The sequence below is a fragment of the Cibotium barometz genome, chromosome 30 (assembly GCF_041138505.1).
Source record: "Cibotium barometz isolate CiBa-2024 chromosome 30, ASM4113850v1, whole genome shotgun sequence".
Taxonomy (NCBI): Eukaryota; Viridiplantae; Streptophyta; class Polypodiopsida; order Cyatheales; family Cibotiaceae; genus Cibotium; species Cibotium barometz.
Window position 1 is genome coordinate 1,867,501 of NC_141075.1, and position 23,023 is coordinate 1,890,523.

At 48.9% G+C, this 23,023-nt stretch overlaps 1 protein-coding gene across 3 annotated transcripts in view; it reads left to right on the forward strand.

Annotated features, from left to right (window-relative positions):
• Positions 1-21,011, forward strand: part of LOC147621072 (3-hydroxyisobutyryl-CoA hydrolase-like protein 3, mitochondrial) — a 76,014-nt gene extending 55,003 nt beyond the window's left edge. For all 3 annotated transcript variants that reach the window (XM_086823768.1, XM_086823769.1, XM_086823770.1), the window contains one exon: positions 20,696-21,011. In XM_086823768.1, coding sequence (XP_086679894.1) covers positions 20,696-20,794 — 99 coding nt within the window. In that variant the 3' untranslated portion in view covers positions 20,795-21,011. The remainder of the gene's footprint in view (positions 1-20,695) is intronic.
• The last annotated feature ends 2,012 nt before the right edge of the window (positions 21,012-23,023 follow it).

Here is a 23,023-nt window from a genome sequence, read left to right on the forward strand (position 1 = left end):
GGCATTCTTCTATTACTTTTGGCCTAAATCTTTTTTGTTTTTCCGAGAAAAAGATCCTTCAATTAGTTAAAGAAAAACAGCCACAAAGGGTTGAGTACAACCGCGAAGGGCTAAATACAAACTCGCCTTATATAAGGGCGAGAAACAAGTGATCATAAGGGGAAGAGATTCTTCTCCTCCGGTTGGCCGCTCTATGAGGAGAAGGCTATCTCATACAGGGGGAGGGGGACAACCACATAGGTGGTATGTAATGCCAAATGGGGTCACCGCCTCTATCTGTGAGGAAAGTCCAAGCCTCCAAAGTCTCAAGACATATGCTCTTGATGGTCTCAAACGGTGGAGTGTGGTTATCCTTGATGGCCTTGCTGCATCTAGCACGCCAAATGTGCTAGGCTACAATGCTACTGCAAATCTCCCATCTCTGGCATGAGCCTGGCCGCCAGTCACCTGTAGGAGGGGTTGTGACTAGTACTGTTGCAATACGATGGTGAGAGACCTGAAGGGCTAGTCCTACCCCATCCTCCTTGTAAGCCCTGATCACTCCATCCTCTGTGGCCCAAGCGACAGTGCCCCAAGTGATGATTTGGGTCGATGCCTTGTCCATAGCGACGATGCAGAGAATCCGCTGCCAAACTTGCTGAGTCTTTGGGCAATCCCAAAGGCAATGTTGCTGAGACTCTTGATGGTGGCCGCACCGCGGAGGACAAGCCACTGACCGACTTGCAACAACTGCCAGCCAAATACCGACCGCCAAACTCCTGTGTGCCATTAGCCAAAGAAAGAGAGTGATCTTTCTAGGCCGAAAGCTGAAAGCCTCTTTCAGAAGCGCTGTGATAGGCCCTGTGACTACCAATGTGCTGCTGCTGCCGGTGTGCCATCTATCTTAGGTATCTGGATCCTGCGCCCAAGCCGCGTTGTATATGCAAAGAAGGGGGCATCCAGAGTCTCCTGCCGATCCGCAGGATCATGCCAAGTCCACTCTCCCGGGTCCCACTGCAGCCGCATGAGAGGTCGGCACTCCCAAATCGATAGCCGCCATAGTTTCTTCTTGGCCACCTTGGCCGGTGCTGGATCTATGTGCCATTCTCGTGCTCAAAAACCGATCACCCTCACCCTCTGTAAGGTGCTGTTTCTGAAATCCTCCAAGGGAAGCTCCGATCTCTCTGGTCTGCCATGGGAACCAATAGAAAAAGTGAGCAGACCACTGTCCTCATCTGCTCCGTGGATTGCCACGAGGATATTATGTCTGGTAAACACTCCTAGCCACATTGGGGGGGTCGGGTCAGGAATAGGCATCAGCCACTCCTGAGGGATAGCTGAGATAATGTCGATGTTGAGCCTATCTCGATCCCGGATCCTTGTAAGGCCTCTCTCCTACTACTCCAGGGGTAACTGCTTGTGTGCAATCCAATCTCCGAGAGTTCTGGCTGGTCCCGTGCTCAAGGCTCCCCAAGATACATGTGGTCGGGCCCCCTTAGTAAATGGATCAGGCGGTTCCAGACCAAAGGCTGCCGAAGCCGCTCGTCTGAGGCAATGGTATTCTCTGTCTGAGCGCTCGCCTGAGATGATCCCAAGCCAAAAGTAAACTGGCTGCAAATCTGTCCTCAAAAGCTGGGCTAAAACCACGGGCTCACATCTCTATGAAGATCCATCGGAGTGCGGGCTGAGATCCGGGCCAATAAGAAATCCTTCCAGGGCTCACCATCGGGAAGGAGTCCTCTGACAATCAACTTGCCCTAGCAGGGCTTGGCTTTGAATAGCAGGATCGATGAGGCCAAGCCCCCCTCTGCTACGTGGTGAATGATCACTCGCCATGACCTTGGCCCTGGCTGGCCTCCCATCACTTCCGGCCCACAAGAAGTTTCGGATCAATTGCTGTACCTGGCCAATGCATGCCCAAGAAAGGGCCGAGCATGAAGTGATGTACCACATGGTGGATAGAAGTACCTGGTTCGCTTCCACCACTCTGCCTGCAAGGGAGAGCCTTGCCGAGCTCTAATATAAAAGCTTCTTCCGAATACTCAGAAGAAGCGGAGAGAGTTGATCCTCCGAAGAGATATCAATGCCAACCTGGCAACCAAGATAACAAATTGGGCTGCCCCTCGGGGGGGGGGATCTAAAACAATAGCTCTGTTCTGGCCACGCAACCTGCGAATATGATCTCTCCTCGTGTGGGGTCCAGCTATCTCAAAGAAATCCCCTGTGACTCTGTCGCTTGCGTGTGTCCAGAAAGAGGTCCTAGCATGATACTTGTACTCCACCCTCCTCTCCTCTATGGATCTAATCTCCGTACGAGTAGCAGCGAGCTGACTCTCGATCCACTGGCTATTCGGGGACCTCTCTTGAAGTCGTCGTAAAGAGGCAAGACTCCTCCTCAGACTCCTCTCCTGCTTCTGGAAACCCTAATATGCTCAGGGCTGCCTCCTGCAAGAAACTATTGATCTCCCCTAAGCCCTCATCCAATGTACATGCAGCAGAGCCTGAAAGAAAATGCAATCTCGCCTATATCTGCTCTATCCTGCTGCATATCTCGGGGTCCTAAATGAGGGTGTCCGAAATCCTCGAGCTCACATGCCTGTCATGCCTCCAGGGGTCCTCTAAGGACAAAATAACTGGGTGTGATCAGAAAAGGAAGTACCAACCAAAATCCCAATCATACCCCCTCGGCTGCAAGCCCACTCATAAACATAAAACCTATCAAGTCTAGAGAGGTTGGGACCAGTGCTCCTACTATCCGATCTCAAGAAGAAGCAGAGGCTCCCAAGGCTACGCCCAAACTCTGGAAGATGCCAAGGGTACTGCACCCTGACTGCAAGAATCATCTTCTCCCAGGCTGAGTACTTTGCTCCTGAAACTGTGGCCGTGCCACCTCCAAGCCTATCCTCTGCTTCCTCTATCATATTAAAGTCACCGCCCAAGCACGAAAAGTTAGCCTGAGGGAGGGCCTGCCGTACTGAGCTCTAGGGCTCTACCTGCAACAGCATTCGGAGCATAGATGTTGAGGAAGCCAATGCTATCCTCGACCCACGTCCCTATTTGGGTTGGCATTCAGTGATAACGACTCATCCATCTCTGTAGACAGCCCATTTGCTCGCTCTACACGCCTCATGAACTGTCACCATTGCCTCACGCCGGTGTGACAGCATAGGTTGGGATGAGATCATCACCGATGTACACCTCTGTGTCCTTGAGGGCAGCTCATTTGTCTTTGTTTGATGGTGGCATCATGGAATCTGTTGATGAGGGGCAGCTCTTGTGTCATATCCTTCCCTGCCCTCCATGTATCTGCAAACAGAAGGGGAGGGGGGGGATCCCGTCCACTCCTATCATTTGGCAAAGCGTCATGGCGTCCACTCCTAGCATCAGTGGGGTGGCCTCTGGCATTGCCTGTTGTTGGATCTGGGTCTCTTTCAGCGTTTGAATCTCCTCCTCTTGGTGGTTCACGTGCCCCTCCGTTCTTCAATCTTGTTATTCTTGCCGTGTATCTCCTTGCAGAGGCCATCGAATTGTTTTCCATGTTGGTTCAGGACCTTGTCTAACACCACCTTTTTTTTTCTGGGAAAAAGATCCTTCAAGTAGTTAAAGAAAAACAGCCACAAAGGGCTAAGTACAACCATTACGGGCTAAATACAGCCTCACCTTCTATAAGGGCGGGAGACAAATGTATCAAAGGGAAAGAGATGCTTCTCCCCCGGCTGGCCGTTTTGTGAGGAGAAGGCTATCTCATACGGGGGGAGGGAGGGGGGTGTTGGGACATAATCATGAAGGTGTTCTGTAATGCCAAATGGGGTCACCGCCTCTCTCCGTGAGTGTCAAATCCCCACGGATCTCCTCGTGATCGTTCTTGGTACGAGACTCGAAACCTGCAAACAAACAAACAAATAAGAAAGGGGATGCAGGCATGACTCACCTCCCAACCATGACAGCCGTGGGCAAGCCCACAGTCTTGGCTGTCCCCACCGAGCCACGAGCTGAGCTAACTAGGTTGACGTACCGACCAATCTCCCCCTCGCGACGTCCCATACCGCCACGAAGCTGCCCTCGCGGGCCTCGAGATTGATGCCGGCCTCGGTTGCGTAAAGCAGGTGCACGTCTGCACTAGATCCAGGCTCCAAGAGCATAGAGCTTTTACAAACTCGTGAGACTCTCTATATCTCAATAACTAACCTTGGCCACCCTTTTATAGGCTCTTGGCCGGTCATCGGGCATCCACACTTGGGCGCCCACCCGTCCATACTTGGGTGTCCGCCCGTTAGTATATCCCTAACTCAGCTCGTCAATCAACCTGCCTAGCTCGAAGCTTCCCCAAGCCTCGAAACTAGTCTTGCGTGCGTGTAGCACACGGTAGATACACACTGTGCACATGACATACTCCCCTTCCTCTAAGAGCTCACTCCTGAGCTCACTAAAAAGCCAGGGTAATCTCTCTGAAGAGTAGTCAATGTCTCCCATGTAGCATCCTCCTCAACACGATCCTTCCACTTGATCTTGTATTCCGTGATAAGCGTATTACGCAATCTTCTTTCACGAAATCCAAGAATCCTTTCAGGTTCGTGCGGAACAAATGTCATGTCCTCGACATCTATAATTTCTTGAGGAGTAACTAACTGATCTGTTCCACCCAGTACTTCCTTAAGTCTACTGACATGAAATACATGATGAACTTTTACATGAGAAGGCAAATCCAATTCATATGCAACTGAACCAATCCGTCGTGTAATACGAAATGGTCCACAGTATCTAGGGGATAATTTCGGAGATCGACCTGTCTGTAAAGTCTCGGAATCTTTCGGAACTCGCAAATACACCATCGTTCCTTAGAAGAACTCTCTGGGTGAACAATGTCTATTAGAATAAAACCTGTCTCGGTCTTGAGCACTTCTAATAGATTCCTTCGCAACTTGTAACATTTCCTGCATATCTTGCAAAAAGTTACGTACTGCATCATGCCAATAACTCAATAACTAACCTTGGCCACCCTTTTATAGGCTCTTGGCCGGTCATCGGGCGTCCACACTTGGGTGCCCGCCCGTCCATACTTGGGTGCATGCCTGTTAGTATATCCCTAACTCAGCTCATCAATCAGCCTGCCTAGCTCCAAGCTTCCTCAAGCCTCGAAACTAGTCTTGCGTGCGTGTAGCACACGGTAGATACACACTGTGCACATTACAGTGAGGAAAGGGCCAGGCCTCCAAAGTCTCAAGAAGGCTTCCCTTTGCTTCCGCATGTGGTCAGAACCTCCCTGCAGCTTCCCCCACTGACTGTGGAGGGTGTGAATGATGTTGAGCCATATGCTCCTGATGGTCTCAACCGGCGGAGTGTGGGTGCCCTCCATGGTCTCGCTACATCTAGCACGGCAGATGTGCTAGGCGGCTATGCTACTGCAAATCTCCCATCGCTGGCATTAGCCTGGTCGCCAGACGTGCTGGTGGGGCTATGACTAGTACTACTGCAATACGATTGTGGGAGACGTGAAGGGCAAGTCCTCCCTCGTCTCCCCAAGTGATGATCCGGGTCAATGCCCTGTCCATAGCGAAGATGCGGAGAATCCGCTACCAAATCTGCTGAGCCTTCGGGGAATCCCAAAGGCAATGTCACTGAGACTCTTGGGGGTGGCCGCACCTCGGGTAAGCTACCGACCGACCTCCGTCTGCCAGCCAAGTACCAACTGCTGGACTCTTGTGTGCCGTCAGCTCAAGGAAGAGAGTGATCTTCCTCGGGGCCGAAAGCTGTCCCAAAGCCTCTTCCAGAAATCTGAAAGGAAGCGTAGTGATAGGCACTGAGACTGCTAGTGTGCTGTTGCTGCCAGTGTGCTATCTATCTCCGGCATCTGGATCCTACAGCTGAGCCGTGCTGTATATGCAAAGAAAGGGGCATCCAGAGTCTCCACCTGATCTGTGGGATCATGCCAAGTCCACTCTCCAAGGTCCCACTGCAACCGCGTGAGAGGTCGGCACTCCCAAATCCATAACCGCCAAAATCTCTCCCTGGCCACCTTGGCCCGTGTTGGATCTATGTGCCATGCTCGTGCCGGAAAACCAATCACCCTCACCCTCTGCAAGGTGTAGCCTCTGAAATCCTCTAAGGGGTGCTTTGATCTCTCTAATCTACCATGTAATCCAATAGAAAAAGTGAGCAGACCACTGTCCTCATGTGCTCCATGGACTGCCACGAGGATATCGTGTCTGGTGAACATGCCTAGCCACACTGATGGGGTCGGCTCTGGAATAGGAGTCAACCACTCCACCACTCCTGAGGAATAGTTGAGTCAATTTCGATGCTGAGCCTGTCTCTACCCCAAATTCCTGTCATGCCTCTCTCCTACTTCTCCTAAGGTAACTACCTGTGTGCAATCCAATCTCCAAGAGACCTAGCTGGTCCCATGCTCAAGGCGACCTAGGATATGTGCGGTCAAGCCCCTAGCACGTGGCCACTGGGTAAACGGATCAAGGGGTTCCAGATCAAAGGCTGCCGAAGCTACTCTTCTGAGGCCACTTGAACAATTTGTCTGAGGGTTGGCCTGAGATGATCCCAAGCACGAAGTAGACTAGCTGCGAATCTGTCCTCAAAGGCTGGACTGAAACTACAGGCTCACATCTTTGTGAAGATCCATCTAGCACTTTGCGGCGGCCACAGGCCTCCAAGGCTCGTAGTGCAGGCTGAAATCCTGGCCAGGAGGAAATCCTTCCAAGGCTCACCACTAGGCGTCCTCTGACAATCAACTTTTGCAATCTTCTGAACGGCATTATGATCATTACAGCAGCTGGTAGATCTTTGCCATCCCAACATGTGTTGCTTACCTATAGTTGGATCGATGGGGCCAAGCCCCCCTTTGCTACGTGGCTGAATGATCACTCTCCATGCCACCTTGGCCTTGGCTGGCCTCCCATCACTTCCGGCCCATAAGAAGTTCCGGATCAAACGTTGTACCTGGCCAATACAAGCCCGAGAAAAGGCCCAACACGAGGTGATGTACCACATGGTGGAAAGCAGTGCTTGGTTCGCCACCACCACTCTACTTGCTAGGGATAGCCTCGCCGAGCTCCAGGATAAAAGCTTCTTCCGTATACTCAGAAGAAGTGGAGCAAGCTGTTGCTCGGGGGAGATATCAATGCCAACTTGGCAACCGAGGTATCGGACTGGAGTGCCCCTCGGGATCCATTGGAAAGCCTCAACTGGTCGCCAAGTCGGGGTAGGTGCTTAGCCTAGCCAAAAACCACACGACTTGTGCCAGTTGATCTGTGCTCTTGATGCATTGCATAAAATCTCTATCGCCTCTGCGAATCTCTGGAGATTACCAACATCTCCGGCAAGGTAGGCTGCTGTGTCGTTTGCAAACTCTGAGTCCAGTAGCTCCTCCTGCGTGCGGAGGGGAAGGCGTAGTCCTTGAAGTCAGGTCTCTTGGGCGGAGAGAAAACTACGCATGGCCTCGGCAACAAATAGAAAGAGATACGGTGTTAGAGGACAGCCTTGTCGAACCGAGTGGGAAAGGGGGAATTTGTCGCCTTGGGCTCCCTGAATGAGAATCTGGTTGTGAGATGTTGAATAAAGTCCTGAGACTCTACGGATCCACTCCATGGGGAATCCCATCCGGCTCATTGTGCCCTCTAGAAAGCTCCAATCCACCCTGTCATAAGCTTTCTCAAAGTCTAGGAGTAGCACAGTGAGGTCTTGCTGTCGCATCCTGGCCGAAGCTATCGCCTCCCAAAAGGTAAAGATGTTGTCCAGAATGCTCTGGTCCTGAACAAAACCAGTTTGAGTGTCGTGGATCAAGTCTAGGAGAGAAGGCTAAAGTCGCCTACTGATGGCCTTGGACAAAATCTTATAGGCCATCCCTAGAAGGGTGATGGGTCTCCACTGCCGGATCTCCAATCTATCACCACCCTCCTTGGGAATCAAATGTATCAAGCCTTCTATGAGCCTCTTTGGCATGGCACTTGTGAGCATAATCTCATTGAAGGGAGCGCGAAGGCCACCTTCCATGAGGTCCCAATGTCGAAGAAAGAAAGAAACAGGAAGCCCATCTGCCCTCGGGCATTTGCCCCTTGGTAATGCCTTCACCGCCTCCGCCAGCTCCTCTGAAGTGAAAGGGATCAATAAGAATGACCGAAGGGAGGGGGGGGGGAGGGGGGGGGGACCACCTTCGTCGTGTGCCTCCAGACTCTCTCGCACGCATTCATTACCTGGGGGGATAATGGGGCACCAGTGAGAAGGGATCAGAAGAAATCCGTGGCGATGGCTCTCACATGTGGGGGATCAGAAACAATAGCTCCATCTTGGCTACGTAGGCTACGAATACCGTCTCTCCTCCTGTGTGGGACGGCTATCTCAAAGAAGTCTCCTGTAACTCTATCACCGGCCTGAGTCCAGAATGAAGTCCTGGCATGGTACCTATACTCCACCCTCCTCTCCTCAATGGACCGAATCTTTGTGTGGGCGGTAGCGATCTGACTCTCAATCCACGGGTTTGTCTGGGGAACTCTCCTGAAGACGAAAGATGCTAGGCCCCTCCTCATACTCCTCTCGTGCTCCCGAAATCCCTCCAATCTACTCTGGGCCCTGGAAGAAAATAGTGATCTCCCCAAGGCCATCATCCAAAGTGTACGCTGGAGAGGCTGAGGAAAAATCTAGTCCCGCCTATATTTGCTCAATCCGGCTACAAATCTCGGGGTCCTGAATGAGGCTGTCTGGAAACTTGGTGCTCGCATGTCTGTTGTGCCTCCATGGGTCCCTGTAAGGACATAATAACTGGGGCATGATCTGAAAATGTAGTGCCCGCTAGAATACCAACCATGCCTCCAAGGCTGCAAGCCCACTCATCGACATAAAACCGGTCCAGCCGAGAGAGGTTGGGTCCAGTGCTCCGCCTATCCGATTGAGAGAAGCTAAGACTCTTAGGGTTACGCCCAAACTCTGGGAGATGACAAGGGTCCTGTCCCCTAAGAATCGGTATCATCTCCTCCCATGCAGAGTACTCCGCTCCTAAGACTGTGGCCGTGCCACCTCCAAGTCTATGCTGCCTCTATCATGTTGAAGTCACCGCCCATGCACCAAAAGTCAACTTGGGGCAGGGCTGTCGGACAGTGCTCCAAAAGATAGCTCTACCTGCAGCCGCATTCGGGGAATGGCATAAATGTTGAGGAAGCCAATGCTATCCTCTCCAATCAGAATGGTAACCCACTAAGCATTTCCTAGAACTATGACTGCTGATCCTGTCACAAACGACAGAAGCTGCTCACTGACAGAGAGAGACACTCCTCCCTGCGTCCCTGAAGGGCCGAAGGATGGAGACCAAAAGGTATGACTCAGGCCTGCCTGGTAGAATCTTCCCGCAGCGGCGGGTACCCCTCAGTAAGATGGTGCTCTTGGAGGAAGAGAATGTCGATAGGTCCATCCACCATAGCTTGTTGCAGCTCTCCTCTATAGACGCCTCGTCCTTGAAAGCACTGAGGCCTCCCTAAGCCCTGAATGTTCTTTGAGACAATCCTCATATCAATCTCTGTGTGAGGCGGAACTACCGGAAGTGCCCTCCACTCGAAGAGTCTTGGGCCGCGCGGGCCTAGACGAGGAATAGTGACAATTTGTCCTGGTGTGAAGTCGCACCAAGTGGGCGTGGATCCTGCCCTCCATGTACTGCCACGCAGCCTGAGCGCGAGAGCATGCATACTCCGTGCTCCATTGATCACAATGGAGATATCTGTAAGAAAGGTTTTTTTTTTGGGGGGGGGGGGTATGCATGAACACAAAAAGCAGCACCTCCAAGCTCGAGGTCACCGTCTCCCCTCCCTGGTCTCTGTGGGCTGATCCACCAAGCTCCATCCTAGCTAGAGGCCATAAATGAGTAAGAATGTCGGTGATGCGAAGATCCTGCAGATGGTGTGATAGCTCAACTTCCTGATCCTGAATGGTAGCGGCCACCGACTCTGGATCCCACTCTATCTCGGGGGCAGCACTCAAGGGGAAAGAGAACATCATCACGCCATTCTCTGGCGTAGAGGGTCTGTAGTGGTTGAAGACTACACATACCCGAACAGGGGCTATGGTCTGGTTGAACCTCTCTGTCCCTTCTGTCGGAAGACACCGGAAGAAACTATAATCCACAGGCTGCCCCAAGATCTTGGGGGGCCCGTTTGGAGACTTAGGTGGGAGAGCCCTCACTAGTGAGGCCGCAATGGTCATCGCCATCGGCCCTAAGAAATGATGAATCAGGCGACGAACGGAACTCGCCGGCTGTCTCCTCTCTGGATGAGGGGTTGCAGGGGGCCGTCGGGAATGCTTTGGAGAGGCGGAAAGGCGGGGGGGGGGGGGGTGCGGAGAGAGAGAGAGAGAGAGAGAGGCTGGAGAGGGATGTTGCTGAGAGGTATCCATCGGAGGGGAAGGCTCGACGAAGAGAGGGTGGGGTCAACTTGCCCCACTTGGCATTGAGGTCCAAAGGAGAAGTCGCGACGAGGAATCGGCTGCCGCATCGGGGAGGGGGCGGGGGCGGAGGGACCCTCTCTGTGACTGGAGGGGGCCCGTCGTCTGCAGGTGGGTGCTGTGATAAGTGCTTGAAACGGTTCTCTAACAGAACCGAATCCTCCTACATGTTGCTAGCCTGGTGTGCACGGCGGCGACGCTCAGCTCTAGTGCTCGGCCGGCGATCGGGGCGGGGGCCAACCGTTCGCCACTCTCCAGCTGATGGGTCATCCATGGTCGGAACCTGGTGCTCCGCGGCTTGGGAACCTGCTCCTTCCTTGACCCTTGGTGAGGATCTAGGTGGAAAGTAGGAGGGGGAACCACTAAGGGCGGTCTCCTAGTCTCACGCGAGGGCGAGCTCTGGCCAGATGGTCCCTCTGTCTGCAAATGAAGCATACAGAATACTCCACGCGCTGTTGTATGGGATCCCCTCGGAGGCTAGAAAGAGAAATGCAATGCGGTATTGACTCCGGTGAGGCCACATAGATATTGAGGGATGGGATCCCAGCTACCCTCGCTAGAGCCAAGGCAGCGGTGGGGGGAGACTTCATCACTCTCCCAATGGGACCACCAATCACCAGGAGAAGAGGAAGGTACTCCTTCCCAAGGGCTGGGAAGCGAACTTTCATTGGGAAGCCCGAAACGCCAGCTAATGGATTAGACGTAGGATTGAAGCCCTACTGCCATCGAGCAAAGAAGGCCTGTGCCGTTCGCAGTGCAAGGGGCTTAGCTGCATGACTCGGTCCGATGCCAATGGCGAGTCGAACTCCACTTAGTAGTATCCGCGTCCCAGAGGGTGAATATCGGTGATCTTTGTAGGTTTGCCAATGAGATTGGTCTGAAAAAAGATCCCTAAGCTGTGCGTGTATAGGGCGGCTACCAACAATTTTCCAGACTAGGGTAGAGGCGTCAAGTGAGGCAACAGTCGTGGCAAGAACCTAAAGATCCACTTTGGAGAAGGAAATGCAAGCAACGGCGGCTTCGGTCGGGGATGACGGAGCGATGCCATTGAGTCCTCCCGAGGGTGAAGACCAGAATGAACCGAAGCTTGCCAAGAAAACTAACACACTCAGAAATCGAGAAGCAACAACAGGCACGGGAGGGGAGGGAGGAGAGGGGCGAGGAAACGAGAAGAAGGAAAAGGAGGGGGGGGGGGGAGGGAAAAAAAAAAAAGAAGAAAAAAAGAGAAGCTGGGTGGAGACACACACAATAACAATTAAAAATATAAAAAAATATTTAAAGAAAGCGGGTGGAGACACACACTAACAAGAAGAGGTGGACAAAGGGAGTACCGAACAGGGGGGGAGCAACGAAAGGGGAGGGGGGTAGGCGGCGGATCGAAGAGACGGGGGCAGGAGGCAAGCAACGAAGCACAGAATGGGGGGGAGGGGTAGTGAAGCGATGAAAGAGGGGGATGTGGGCAGCGAAGCTAAGAAATGGGGGGGGGGGGGGGGGGGGGGGGGGGGGGGCGAGCAGCGAAGCAAGGAAAAGGGGTGGGAAGGAGAGGCGTATAGAGGGTTGGGGGAAGAGGGCACAGGCGACGCGAGCGGGGGGGGGGGGGGGGGGGGGATCTAACGGGAGCTTGCCGATGAGTGTTTGTTCTAGTTTTATGACCTTGAGCTTGGTCTAACACCTTCTGCTCGACCAACGCCTTCTTGGTGTTGTTGTCCACAGTCTTGATGTATGTCCTAACTCTTGTAGGTTAATTCCGACTATTTGACTCTAGTTGTTGCCTTAGGGGCTTGAGCAGGGTGGGTGGTATAGGGCGCATTGTGGGTGGGTCTATGAGAGAGAGAGAGAGAGAGAGAGCATCTACTAAATATCCGATGGGCCTATGAGACCAAAGTGATACAATAATGTCCATGGCATATCTCATCATGGAATGGAAAATAAAATAGAAACAAAAACATAGCTATCTCACTGGGGTGATACAAAAGTGTCCATGGAAACTCATCATGGAATACTAGGAACATAGAAACATGAGAGGAGCATCAGCCCCCAATAGATGGTATACAAGTAAATGGGGCTAATGAGTATGGCCAAGAGGTCTCCCTCAGCTATGTCATGTGGAAAGGTAGCTCGATGGTGCTGGAGCATGTCTTGGATATGGAGATGATGAGGGATCACGGCCGGCGTCCGGGGAGCCGGGGGTGTCGAGAGCACGCTGAAATGGGGAGGCCCAGTCCGAGGTAACTCCTCTTGGACGAGGTGGGTCCGAAGCAGCCGGAGGTGGGTGCACAAGATCCATCGTATGGGTTTCCTCCACCTCCTGGGTCTGGAAGAAACTGGTGATTGTTGGCTGGCGAGGGAGGGGTTGGGGTGGCTGGGGCTGAAGCTACCTGAAGAAAGTGTCCCTGTGTTTGCAGAGCTCAAGTGGGAAGAGCCCTAGGCAACGCTCGCCGGGAAGTCGATGATCTTGGAGAGTGGACCAAATCCCTCACAAAACAGACAGTGAAACCTCTTGCGGATCTCATAGTATATTGGGCAGTGGCATATTTAATACTCCTTTGTCTCAACCTTTGTGTGGCATAATCGGCAGATCCTTTGCTCTCTAGGTCTCCGTATGAGCTCCCCGGCTTTGAAGACACGCTCAATTCTACTTGTCTCCACTCTGAGGCGGTGAGATGAAACCCGTATTTGGCTAATCACAATCTGCATGGCATGGGACATGTGAACACTCAGGTAGCCAGGCTGTTGGATTAATTCATCCTCAATGAGCATGAGGAAGTGATCTCTGTAGAAGTGCATCTTCGTTGTGAGCTCCGAAGGTGTGATCCATGTGCATTGGGTGTAGAGGCTGAGAAGACCTTACCGGATAACCCGGTTGGTATCCTCATGAGACAGTTGGAGAAAAGGGAAGTCCAAACTGTATTGAAGGGGTGGTAGGCGGTCCATGTGGAGCCCATATACTAAGAACCAAGTGGAAGCTAAGGCATACCATACTCCAGAGCATAGTAACATGGGACGGGGAACGGGAACGAGGAACTTAACGGGGAACAGGGACGGGGATGGGGATTCCTGGGAACCAGGACGGGGGACGGCATACAAAATATGCAATTTTAAGTAAGCACTCATTTAAGAAACTTAACAATACTAAAACAAAGTCACTTTACACTTCCAAAGCATGAATATTAAGTCATACTAGGAAAAAAATGGGTGTTACAAAAAAGGAGATCGGGCACCCAGGACCCAATCGCCAAAGACTAAAGCAAAAGACAAGGGCAAAGGCCTAGGCCCTAACCACGTAAGTGGCATACAAAAAAGAGACTATCACTAGAGTAGTACATATGTCAAAAAGCCTCAAGGGGCATGTGAAATGCTGGCCTCACGATCATGGGTCCCTGCAATGCCTGCAGGCTCCATAGAGATGTCCTCCACTTGCTCCTCCAACTCCTCATCATCTTGAGACGTCTCCCACTTGGTAAATGCATCAGCCTTTGCAGTTGCACTCTTGCAAAGCATTCGCAAGTTTGCACTCACAAAAACTAGATCATTTGCTCGTTCCACCCCAAGATGGTTCCTCTTCTTCGATGCAATGTGACTGTATGAGCTCCAAAGTTGCTCTAGGCAAGAGGAACTCACTGCCTGGTTGAGAATGCGGATGGCTAGATGCTGAAGCTCAGGTCCATCTGAACCAAAATCTTCCCACCACAAAGCAGCCCCAACTTTGAAGCGATCATCGTGTGCGTCCATGTCTCCATAAGAGCCCTAAAAGCTCCTATACGTGGACAACTAGTCACGAATCTTCCGCCTAACATTTGGGTCCAGCACAAGTCGAGTCAAGACAAGTCTCCATAGCTTGCTCACCTCTGCGTCACTTTCTTGCCCTTTACCCTGAAACGCAGGGTCCACCACATAGGCTGCTGCATGCAAAGGAGAGGAGTAGGAGTTCCACCTACGCACACACAGGGCACGGATCTTCTCGTACCTGTCCTCATCTGGCTCCAAATCCCTCAGCTTCTCTATCATGTTGTCCATAGCCTCATATACCTTGCCGATGCATGGCTTCATACCATCCACAAGCCTCATCAAGTGGACAATAGGTTGAACCATAGCATCAATGCACTTCACTTTTTCCCAAAAATCAAGGTTCTCTGCTTTTTCCTTGCATAGGGCTCCTGTCTCAGTGGAAGCCAATGGTGAAGAAGTGAACTCGTCACCAATGAACAACTGTCTCAATGCACCTCTACACTCTTTCAATCGGTGGAGCATCAAGAAGTTGTAGGCAAACCTCGTATCTGAGTATTTGAGGAGCTGACGGCTAGATTTTTTGGAGAATTCATGGCGTAGGAACTAATGGTTTGTGACAAATGTCACTATTTGGCTGCCCACTTGGATGATAGGCCGGATCCATGGCAAGTCCCCAATATCCTTCAAGAGATTATTTAAGCAATGTGCCATGCAAAATGACACGGTGATGTTGGGGTACATGCTCTCAATGATCGCTCCGGCTGCCTTGTTTGAAGCCTCCCCATCAGCAACAAAGCCCACAACTAGGTCTGGGCCAATGATCTCTACGCCACTAGCCCACTCTGCTGCTAGCACATCAGCACTCTTCCCGGTCCCAGAAGCATCATGTGAGGCGATGAAGTACATCTCACCGCGGGAATATGCAACAAGGCCATGGATGGACCTGTCAGAAGACACCTGTAAATTTCCTGTACCCACGGAATATGCGATCCATCATTCTATTGAATGTAGCCGGGGCATTTGTAAGACCAAAAGGCATAACAAGATACTCATAAAGCCCAAATGCTGTCCTAAAAGCAGTTTTGTGTACATCCTCAGGCACTACACGCACTTGATGATATCCACTCTTGAGATCAATTCGGCTAAAGCATGCCGATCCATCCAACTTGTCAAGGATGTCGTCTATGCGTGGAATCGGAAACCTATTCTTGATGGTAAGCTTATTCAAAGCTCTATAATCCACACACATACGAAAGGATCCATCCTTCTTTTGAACCAAGAGGACGGGTGAACAATATGGGGAAGAGCTTGGCTGAACCAAACCCTTCTCAAGAAGCTTATTCACTTGCTTCATGATCTCCTCTTTTTGGGATGCACTTACACGATAGGCTGGCCTATTAGGTGGTGAGCTACCCGGCACAAGATCAATGCGATGATCTTCCAGTTGTACAGGTGGTAACTCATTTGGTAACTCATCAGCAAAACAATCATTGTGCTCTTGCAAAAATTTCAGCCTATCATTACTAAGAGTGTTTACATGTACATTATTTTTCTCAACATGATCTCGTACAAAAATCAAGTACACAAAAACACTCTTTTTCATTACTTTTTTAATTTGTACATGAGATACAAGGGGAATGGTATCACCCTCTTCACCAGCATCAATTACATGTTCTCGGCCTTTATGCATGAAGGTGATCTTGTTAGTCTTGTAAGCCTTGCACGGATCAATACGTGTATGCCAAGGCTTTTCAAGCAATACATCACAGCCATTCAAAGGCGCCACAAGAAAATCCTCATGATCCACATAGCCTTGAATGTGTATGCGCAACTTGCCAAAAATAGACATGACCTGCACTTCTCTACCAACAAAGGCAGCCCCTGCTTCAATTTGAGGACCCATGTCCTCCACTTCAATACCCAAAGCAGCTGCCATCTGAGTGGATATGAAATTCTCCGATGCACAATCATCAAACATGAACAAAGCGGGCTGATCTTTAAGCTGTCCCCAAGCTTTACATACAACCCTATCTTTGCTATCATGTGAAGTGTTGCCCTGTACATCCGGAACCATATGCACATTAGGCTTCGGTACATTAGCATTTTCAGCTTTGTTCTTCTTATTTGGGCATGCTCTTGCCATGTGCTCAGTGCTGCCACAAGTAAAGCATTTGCCTTCACGTATATATTGCTTCTTCTTCTCAGCACTAAGACCAAAGTTTGCCGGCTTATAAGGGCGCTTTTTAGCAAACTTATTTTCAGCTTTTGGACCTGATTTGGCTTGGTTTTGGTCCCTTTTAGGTGGCTGTCCATCATTTTGCAGGTTTTGGACAGCCCTCTCTTTGCCTTGAAATGAGGGTTTAGCCTTATTGGATCGACTCAATTTGAGTTCCAATTGCTCGGTGGCGGTGGCGGCTGCGATTAATTGGTGTAAGGTATGACCAGGATACATTTGTAATCCCGCTTTGTACACGGGTTGCAATCCCGATTGAAACCTTCTCTTTCTTTCCGCCTCGGTGACATGCATAAATGGAGACACCTCCAAGAGCACTTTCCAAAACTTTTGTACATATGCATTTACCGATTCCCCCTCATTTTGCTTTATCCAATCCCACTTTATTGTTATCTCATTCAATGCATTGGGAGGCAAGAATTGAGCATAGAACCTCTCCTTGAACTCTTTCCATGATCTAACAGGATTCGGTGAGAGCTTCTCCGTGAGCCACCAATGGGCAGCAGTGCCTTTCATGAACATGCTTACATGCCGGATCATGGATTTCTGAGTGAAATCCTCATCACTGAAAGCAATATCAAATTGGGCAATAACAGCAAGTGTCTTTGATGCATCGTATTCTCCATGATATGTGTCAAACTTCACAGATTTGTCTCCGGCTTTGAAGTCACGAGACTTTGATGCATGTGTGTGTATCTCAACATGTTTTCCCCCATGTTTGTCCATTGGGACAGCCCCTATAACTGGCATCATTTTTGGACCAAAAGGTGATGCATAAGGCATAGATACATGTGCCCTGTAAGCATGAGGCATGGCTGGCCCCTCAACATGCATTGATACATTTTCAGCCATAACTTCTCCCTCACAAGCACACTCGAAGACATGAGTGGCATGAGAGATACGCGGAATACCTGCACCAACAGAAAATTGCAGCCCATGTTGCATGTGTTGTGCATGCACATTTTCAGCCGGCAATGGCATTTGACATACATTTTGACCACTGCCATAAACATTGTATCCTTCACGGGCTACATGAGATATTCCTGCATGGCGTGAAGTCACTGAGTATGCACATGCTGCATCCCTCGGTTGCATGTGCAACTCTTGAGCAATCATTGCCATTGCATGATCCATATAAGATTCAGCTTTCTTGGCCTTCAAACGATCATGTACCAATGGATCCTCGCGGCGATAGAGATTCAATTCTTCTTATTGTGCATGGAGAAGAGCCTGCATACGAGTAAGTTCAGTCCTCAAAACTATGGACTCTTCTTCTTGCATCTTCTCTTTGCCACGGGACGGCTGTCCCACATATTCATGTTCCCTATTGTGCACCACATGAGTTTGCTCATCCTGTAAAGCATTGGAGGCATGCATTTCATTGTCCCTGCCTCTTGTATTAGCATCTCCAACATTCATTGTATGGCTGTCCATAATGTTCTAAGTGTAGAGATAGCTAGTGTTCACGGTGATCGTCTCTCACGATAGAAGTGAAAGAGAACCGTATGCTCTGATACCAATGTAACTTGGTTGAACACAATGCTAATCAATACACTTAAATACACTAAGATTTGAAGGACACTTGCTCAAGTACAAGAAGTAAATTGCTGAATTGACAAGAGACACACAATGAGCCGGAACGGCCGACCCCTCCCTTGAGTAAATTGTATTACTATTGGAGAAATTCAATACATAGCTTCACGGGCATCCATTGCCAAATCCTCCATGCCAATGCATATGAAATTCAGCAATTAGAAAACAAGGGTATGTCGATGTAGATCACCAAGGAGCTGCCTTGATGCCCGGCCCGACTTCAGTGCCCACATTCTCTACCATTGGCTCTAGGTTCTACCAAGCAAGGTAGCAACATCTTCAAGAGCACATAGGACAAGAGAGATACTACACAGGGCGGCTAAACAAGGAGTCCTGCCCTTCTACTGAGTAAGTAATGACAACACATTGTCCAATTAGCTTACCAGTCTTCATAGAAGTTGTTGCAAGCGGAAGCCTTCGCGTTGGAAGCTTTAGAAGTGTTGATATCTTCGATTTGCCGCAATCCTTCGTGACAAAAGTCTTCAAGAGGATGAAGGGAACCCTAGGAAAGCTTCCCCTATGGTTCAACTTGAGAAAGGAAGGCTGAAATTAGGGTTTTCAGCAAAAAGACCAGAAATTACAGCAAAAATGAGAGCTGTTTTGCTGAATTTCAGTCGTTGGGAGTGAGTAGGAGAGTGATTAGCACTTAGAAACACTCTTGGAAGCTTGGAAAACACCCTAGCAAGTTGGGTATGGCTATGGAGAGCTTGGAAATGGAGAGAAATGGTGGAAAAACAGAGTTTTCAGCCTCCAAAAATCCTCATGAAGAGAAAACACGAATTTCTCTTAATAAGTAAGTGAATTGGGGTCCAATCAGGTGAAGGGACATGGGGAGATGCCCATTTATGAGTAAAAGGGGAGGATCAAGTCCTGGACATTGAGTCTTGTCCGCCTCGGGACTTCAGTGAGTGTGAACTTGGAAGAGGTCATAATTTATAAGTGACTTTTGGGCGCCCAAACTTTAATGAAATGGAAACGCACTCACTTATAAATATTGGCTTAGTCCTAAGGGCTATTTGAGCCTAGATCGGGAAATACTTACCACCTGTTCACATGCCACACAACCATGTCAGCAGACAGTTTCACACGCACGGTTCACGGGCGGGCGTCCCCTTACCCGGAACTACACATAGGTCATGCAGGCATGAAAACAGCATGCAATTTCATTTGCAGGCAAGCCCATAAAGATGCTATGCAATGCAGCATTGGCATGAGCAATTTCCGTTCATGAAACCATATAAGATCAGGCGTTTCCAGGCAAGTATATGCGATACCAGACCCAGTGGAAAGCCAATCCTCCAGGCGTTTCCGGGCATGTACACAAAGGCACAAGTCCCAGCGGAAAGCCAAGTCCTCCAGATATTCTGGGCATGATAACATCAAGCCCGAGCGGAATATCATATCCAACTATACAGCATGACACGTGTCAATCACCTGCATAGGCATATTCCATAAGCCATGGACACTAATCCAATATGTACATAGTGTGAAAGCAAGAGTGAACCATTCGGGTGGCCAAATGGTGACACTCAACTTCTTTCTTCACTACAGAAGCCCACCCTCATTTAATCTCCCTTCTTTTATCCCCCTCAATTGTGTCATGAAGAATAGTGGGTGTGTGTGGTGTGTTCTGTCTCTTGGTGACCTCTGTCCATTCCTTCTGAACTTCTTTCTTCACTACTGCAACCCACGCCATTCAATCTGCCTTTTGGTCTTCACAATGTCCTCCGGAAGCTTCACCTGGAAGTCTGCAACTTCAGAGAGGATGGAGGGATTGATTTCTCCTCCTCCCTTCTTGCAGTCTTGTATTTCTCCATTCAGCCAGGCAATCTCTTTCTCCATTCCGTCTGTCTGTCTAGCATGTTGTTCTTTCATAGCAGAGGCAGGAGCTCTGGCCGACTGCAAAGATTCCACCAAGGGGTGACGCTAAGGGCAGAAATGAGAGAGAGAGGGACGCTTTGGAATACGGCGTGTGGATGACGGTAGAGGCAAAAGCTTTGGACTACTGTAGAGATGGGAGCAGAGGCAGGAGCTTTAGGTGAGGGCAGAGGCGGGAGCTTTGGGCGAGCTCAGAGACGGGAGAGAGGCGGGAGCGCGGGGGGGGGGGGGGGGGGGGGGAGAGAGAGAGAGAGAGAGAGAGAGAGAGAGAGGTGGGAGCTCTGGGCGACTGCAGACATGTGAGCAGATGCGGGAGCTCTGGGCGACTCCAGAGGTGGGAGCTTTGTGAGGGGGGCGGGAGCTCTGGCCGATAGCAGAGATAGCAATTTTGGGTCACGGGTGACTACAAAGACACGGAACAAAGGCAGCAGCTTTGAGAGAGAGAGAGAGAGGGAGAGAGAGGAAGATGTGATACTCAAGCCAAGAGAGCAAGTTTGCTCAACTCAAATCATATTCACGAATCCACTCAAATACATGCTTTTATAGGCACTAAGGCCTTATATTTTGACCCTTAATAAGAGGATGTTCACACCAGTAAGGACACTTGACCAGACTCCAGACTAACTCCAAAATACCCAACAAAACTCTCCCTCATGAAGGGCTCTAATTGGGATTTTTGATAGTGGTTTTCATGTGACCTCTCTCTCTCTCTCTCTCTCTCTCTCTCTCTCTCTCTCACACACACACACACACACACACACAAAAAGAGACTTGCCGGTTATAATCTGAAGTGTTTTGAAAGGAGTTTAAGGGTGGGAATTGATTCTTGTTTAATTTTTTTTTCAGAATCCAAAGTGGAGACCACCATCTTTGGAGGAAGTTGATCTTGCAGAGGTTGACCACTGCTTTGAGCCACTGGAACATGAAGCAGAGCTGAGGGTTTGAACAAAAGTTCAGCACAAAAGCTGCAGTTTTTGCAGTTATTTATACTGGTGATGGAATCATATCAGAAATAAATGCATCACAGTTGTACAAGCAAATCGTGTTTTATTCATGCCATAGTAGTTCTTAAATCGAAACGAATTTAAAAGTTGAAGGCAACTAGTTATGTTGTTGGGAGGACGTGCAGATTATAGAGCAATGGAAGGAGTTTTTTCTGGCAGTTTAACATGTTTACACTTCACGTGCCAATTCAATGGCGGGACTCCGGCCATTGCCTCCTCTCGGCCGGACGATCACAAAGTTGTTTCTTGAGATTGATTGTGTGTGTGTTGGCCATGAGATTGATTGTGTGTGTGTTGGCCATTGATTGTCTTGTCTTCTTTCCCAAAGTTTTCTTTTTCATGAGCAGGCTCACCATGGTTTTAGCCTCCTGATTGATCATTGCCTGCTCTCTTTTGTTGCTGGCTCTATTTGTGCAAGTAATAATAATGCTCAAGTTCCACACTAGTGACCCTTATTACCGTAACTGCTGACTCTTCTTACAAGTGATTCCTGTGTTTTTTAAAGTATTTGGGCCTATTATTAATTGACGCGCACACACAGCCCTTCGCAAGCCTTGAATTTGTGGATCCCTAGGATCTTACGTCATCGCACGTGATTTTTGCTCTGTTGCAAAGATGTTTTTATAGTACTTGAAATTTCTAAAATCCGAAGAAAATTCAAAAATTCTAGGTATGTCAACAAGCGCAAAGACAGATTTTCTAATGAAATAATACTTTTCACAACTCAAATCAAGTAGATTTAGAACGATTCCAATCTCTTCTTTTCCTTGCATCAAGCGGACTTAATGAATGAAACCCATGTCACCACTTGACTGGGGGGGGTATTCAAATAGGTGTGGCAACATGTGACAACAGAGGGGCAGAGGCGGGTGTTCAAAATAATTGAAGTGAAGGCCTTGACGCTTTGAGCACGATCCATTTATAATTTTCTTCATTTTGGTTATACCCAAGCCCTTCCAAGGGGGGCTCGATCTCCCTTGCATATCAACATACACATGTACGTTGTTGTCTAATTCTCGAGAGACATAGTGGGTAATGCAATTGATTCATTATTTCTTTCAACTGTGTTGACTTTATTCAATGCTTTTCTCAAGGACCACTTTTGGATGGAGTTCTTAGAAAAAATTGTGGAGTTAGGTTGCATATTATCTTAATAGTGATAATGCAGTATGAAAGGGTATTTATCTCGTGTGGAGCCTGTTACAAAGTGGCTTACACTTGGTTTCTCTGTGGATGTGGTAACATCAAGGGTGGACTAGGCCTAACTCTTGTTCTGTTGAACTAGCCCACATCCACAAGTTCCATGTTTGAAGTGGTAGACCGACTGTCGTTGCTTCGCATTGCATAGGGGCACATTGTTCCCTGTAGGTTTCCCTCCTAGTAATTTTGTATTGGTTTTGTTTGTATTTATGAGTGAAAGAAATTTACCACCCCATTCTCGAAAGGCATGACCATCAATAAGACATTGCAAATTAATAGCATTAAAATTGCAGACCCATTAAAGGTGCCTATTGTATGGAGTGACAATGTTCGTGCTCATCGAGATCTCATCATGTTTGATGTCTTTTTGAAGTAAGGGACTTGGGTGTGAGATTTTCTCTCAATGAAAACTTATAATTTTTTTATTTGATCAACTTGGCATTTGAGTCAATCATCATCTTGTGATCATTTGTGTAGAGTTTTAAGCATGTTGATCAAGGGATGATGATTACAAAAAAAAATCTTTATCTTTAATCTTCAAATCATTCTCTAGTTTATTAACAAAAAAATTATATGTTAATAGTGATTAGTGTTGATCACCTTTTCTTGGCCATGGATTGGAACTCACCTTTTTTATTTTGCATAAAAGTGACATGTAAACGTGTATAAACACATCAAAGAAGCATAATATGGTTGCTAAGAATCATACAATAGCAAGGCTACTTTGCCTATTGAAATTTATCAGTTTGTACAAAATAAACACCTCATTGTTGATTATCTTCTCAGGATTTATGATGTCTTCAAGCTACATCAAGTAAGTTACCCACATGAATAACAATAAAAGTTAATATGGCTATAGTAGATAGCTTCTTAGCATGGTGATGTTTAATCATGCTAAGTTAAATGTAAATCTAGTAGTCTAAAGAAAAAGTTTTAGATAGGAAAGGATACAACTTTTATTATCAATAGT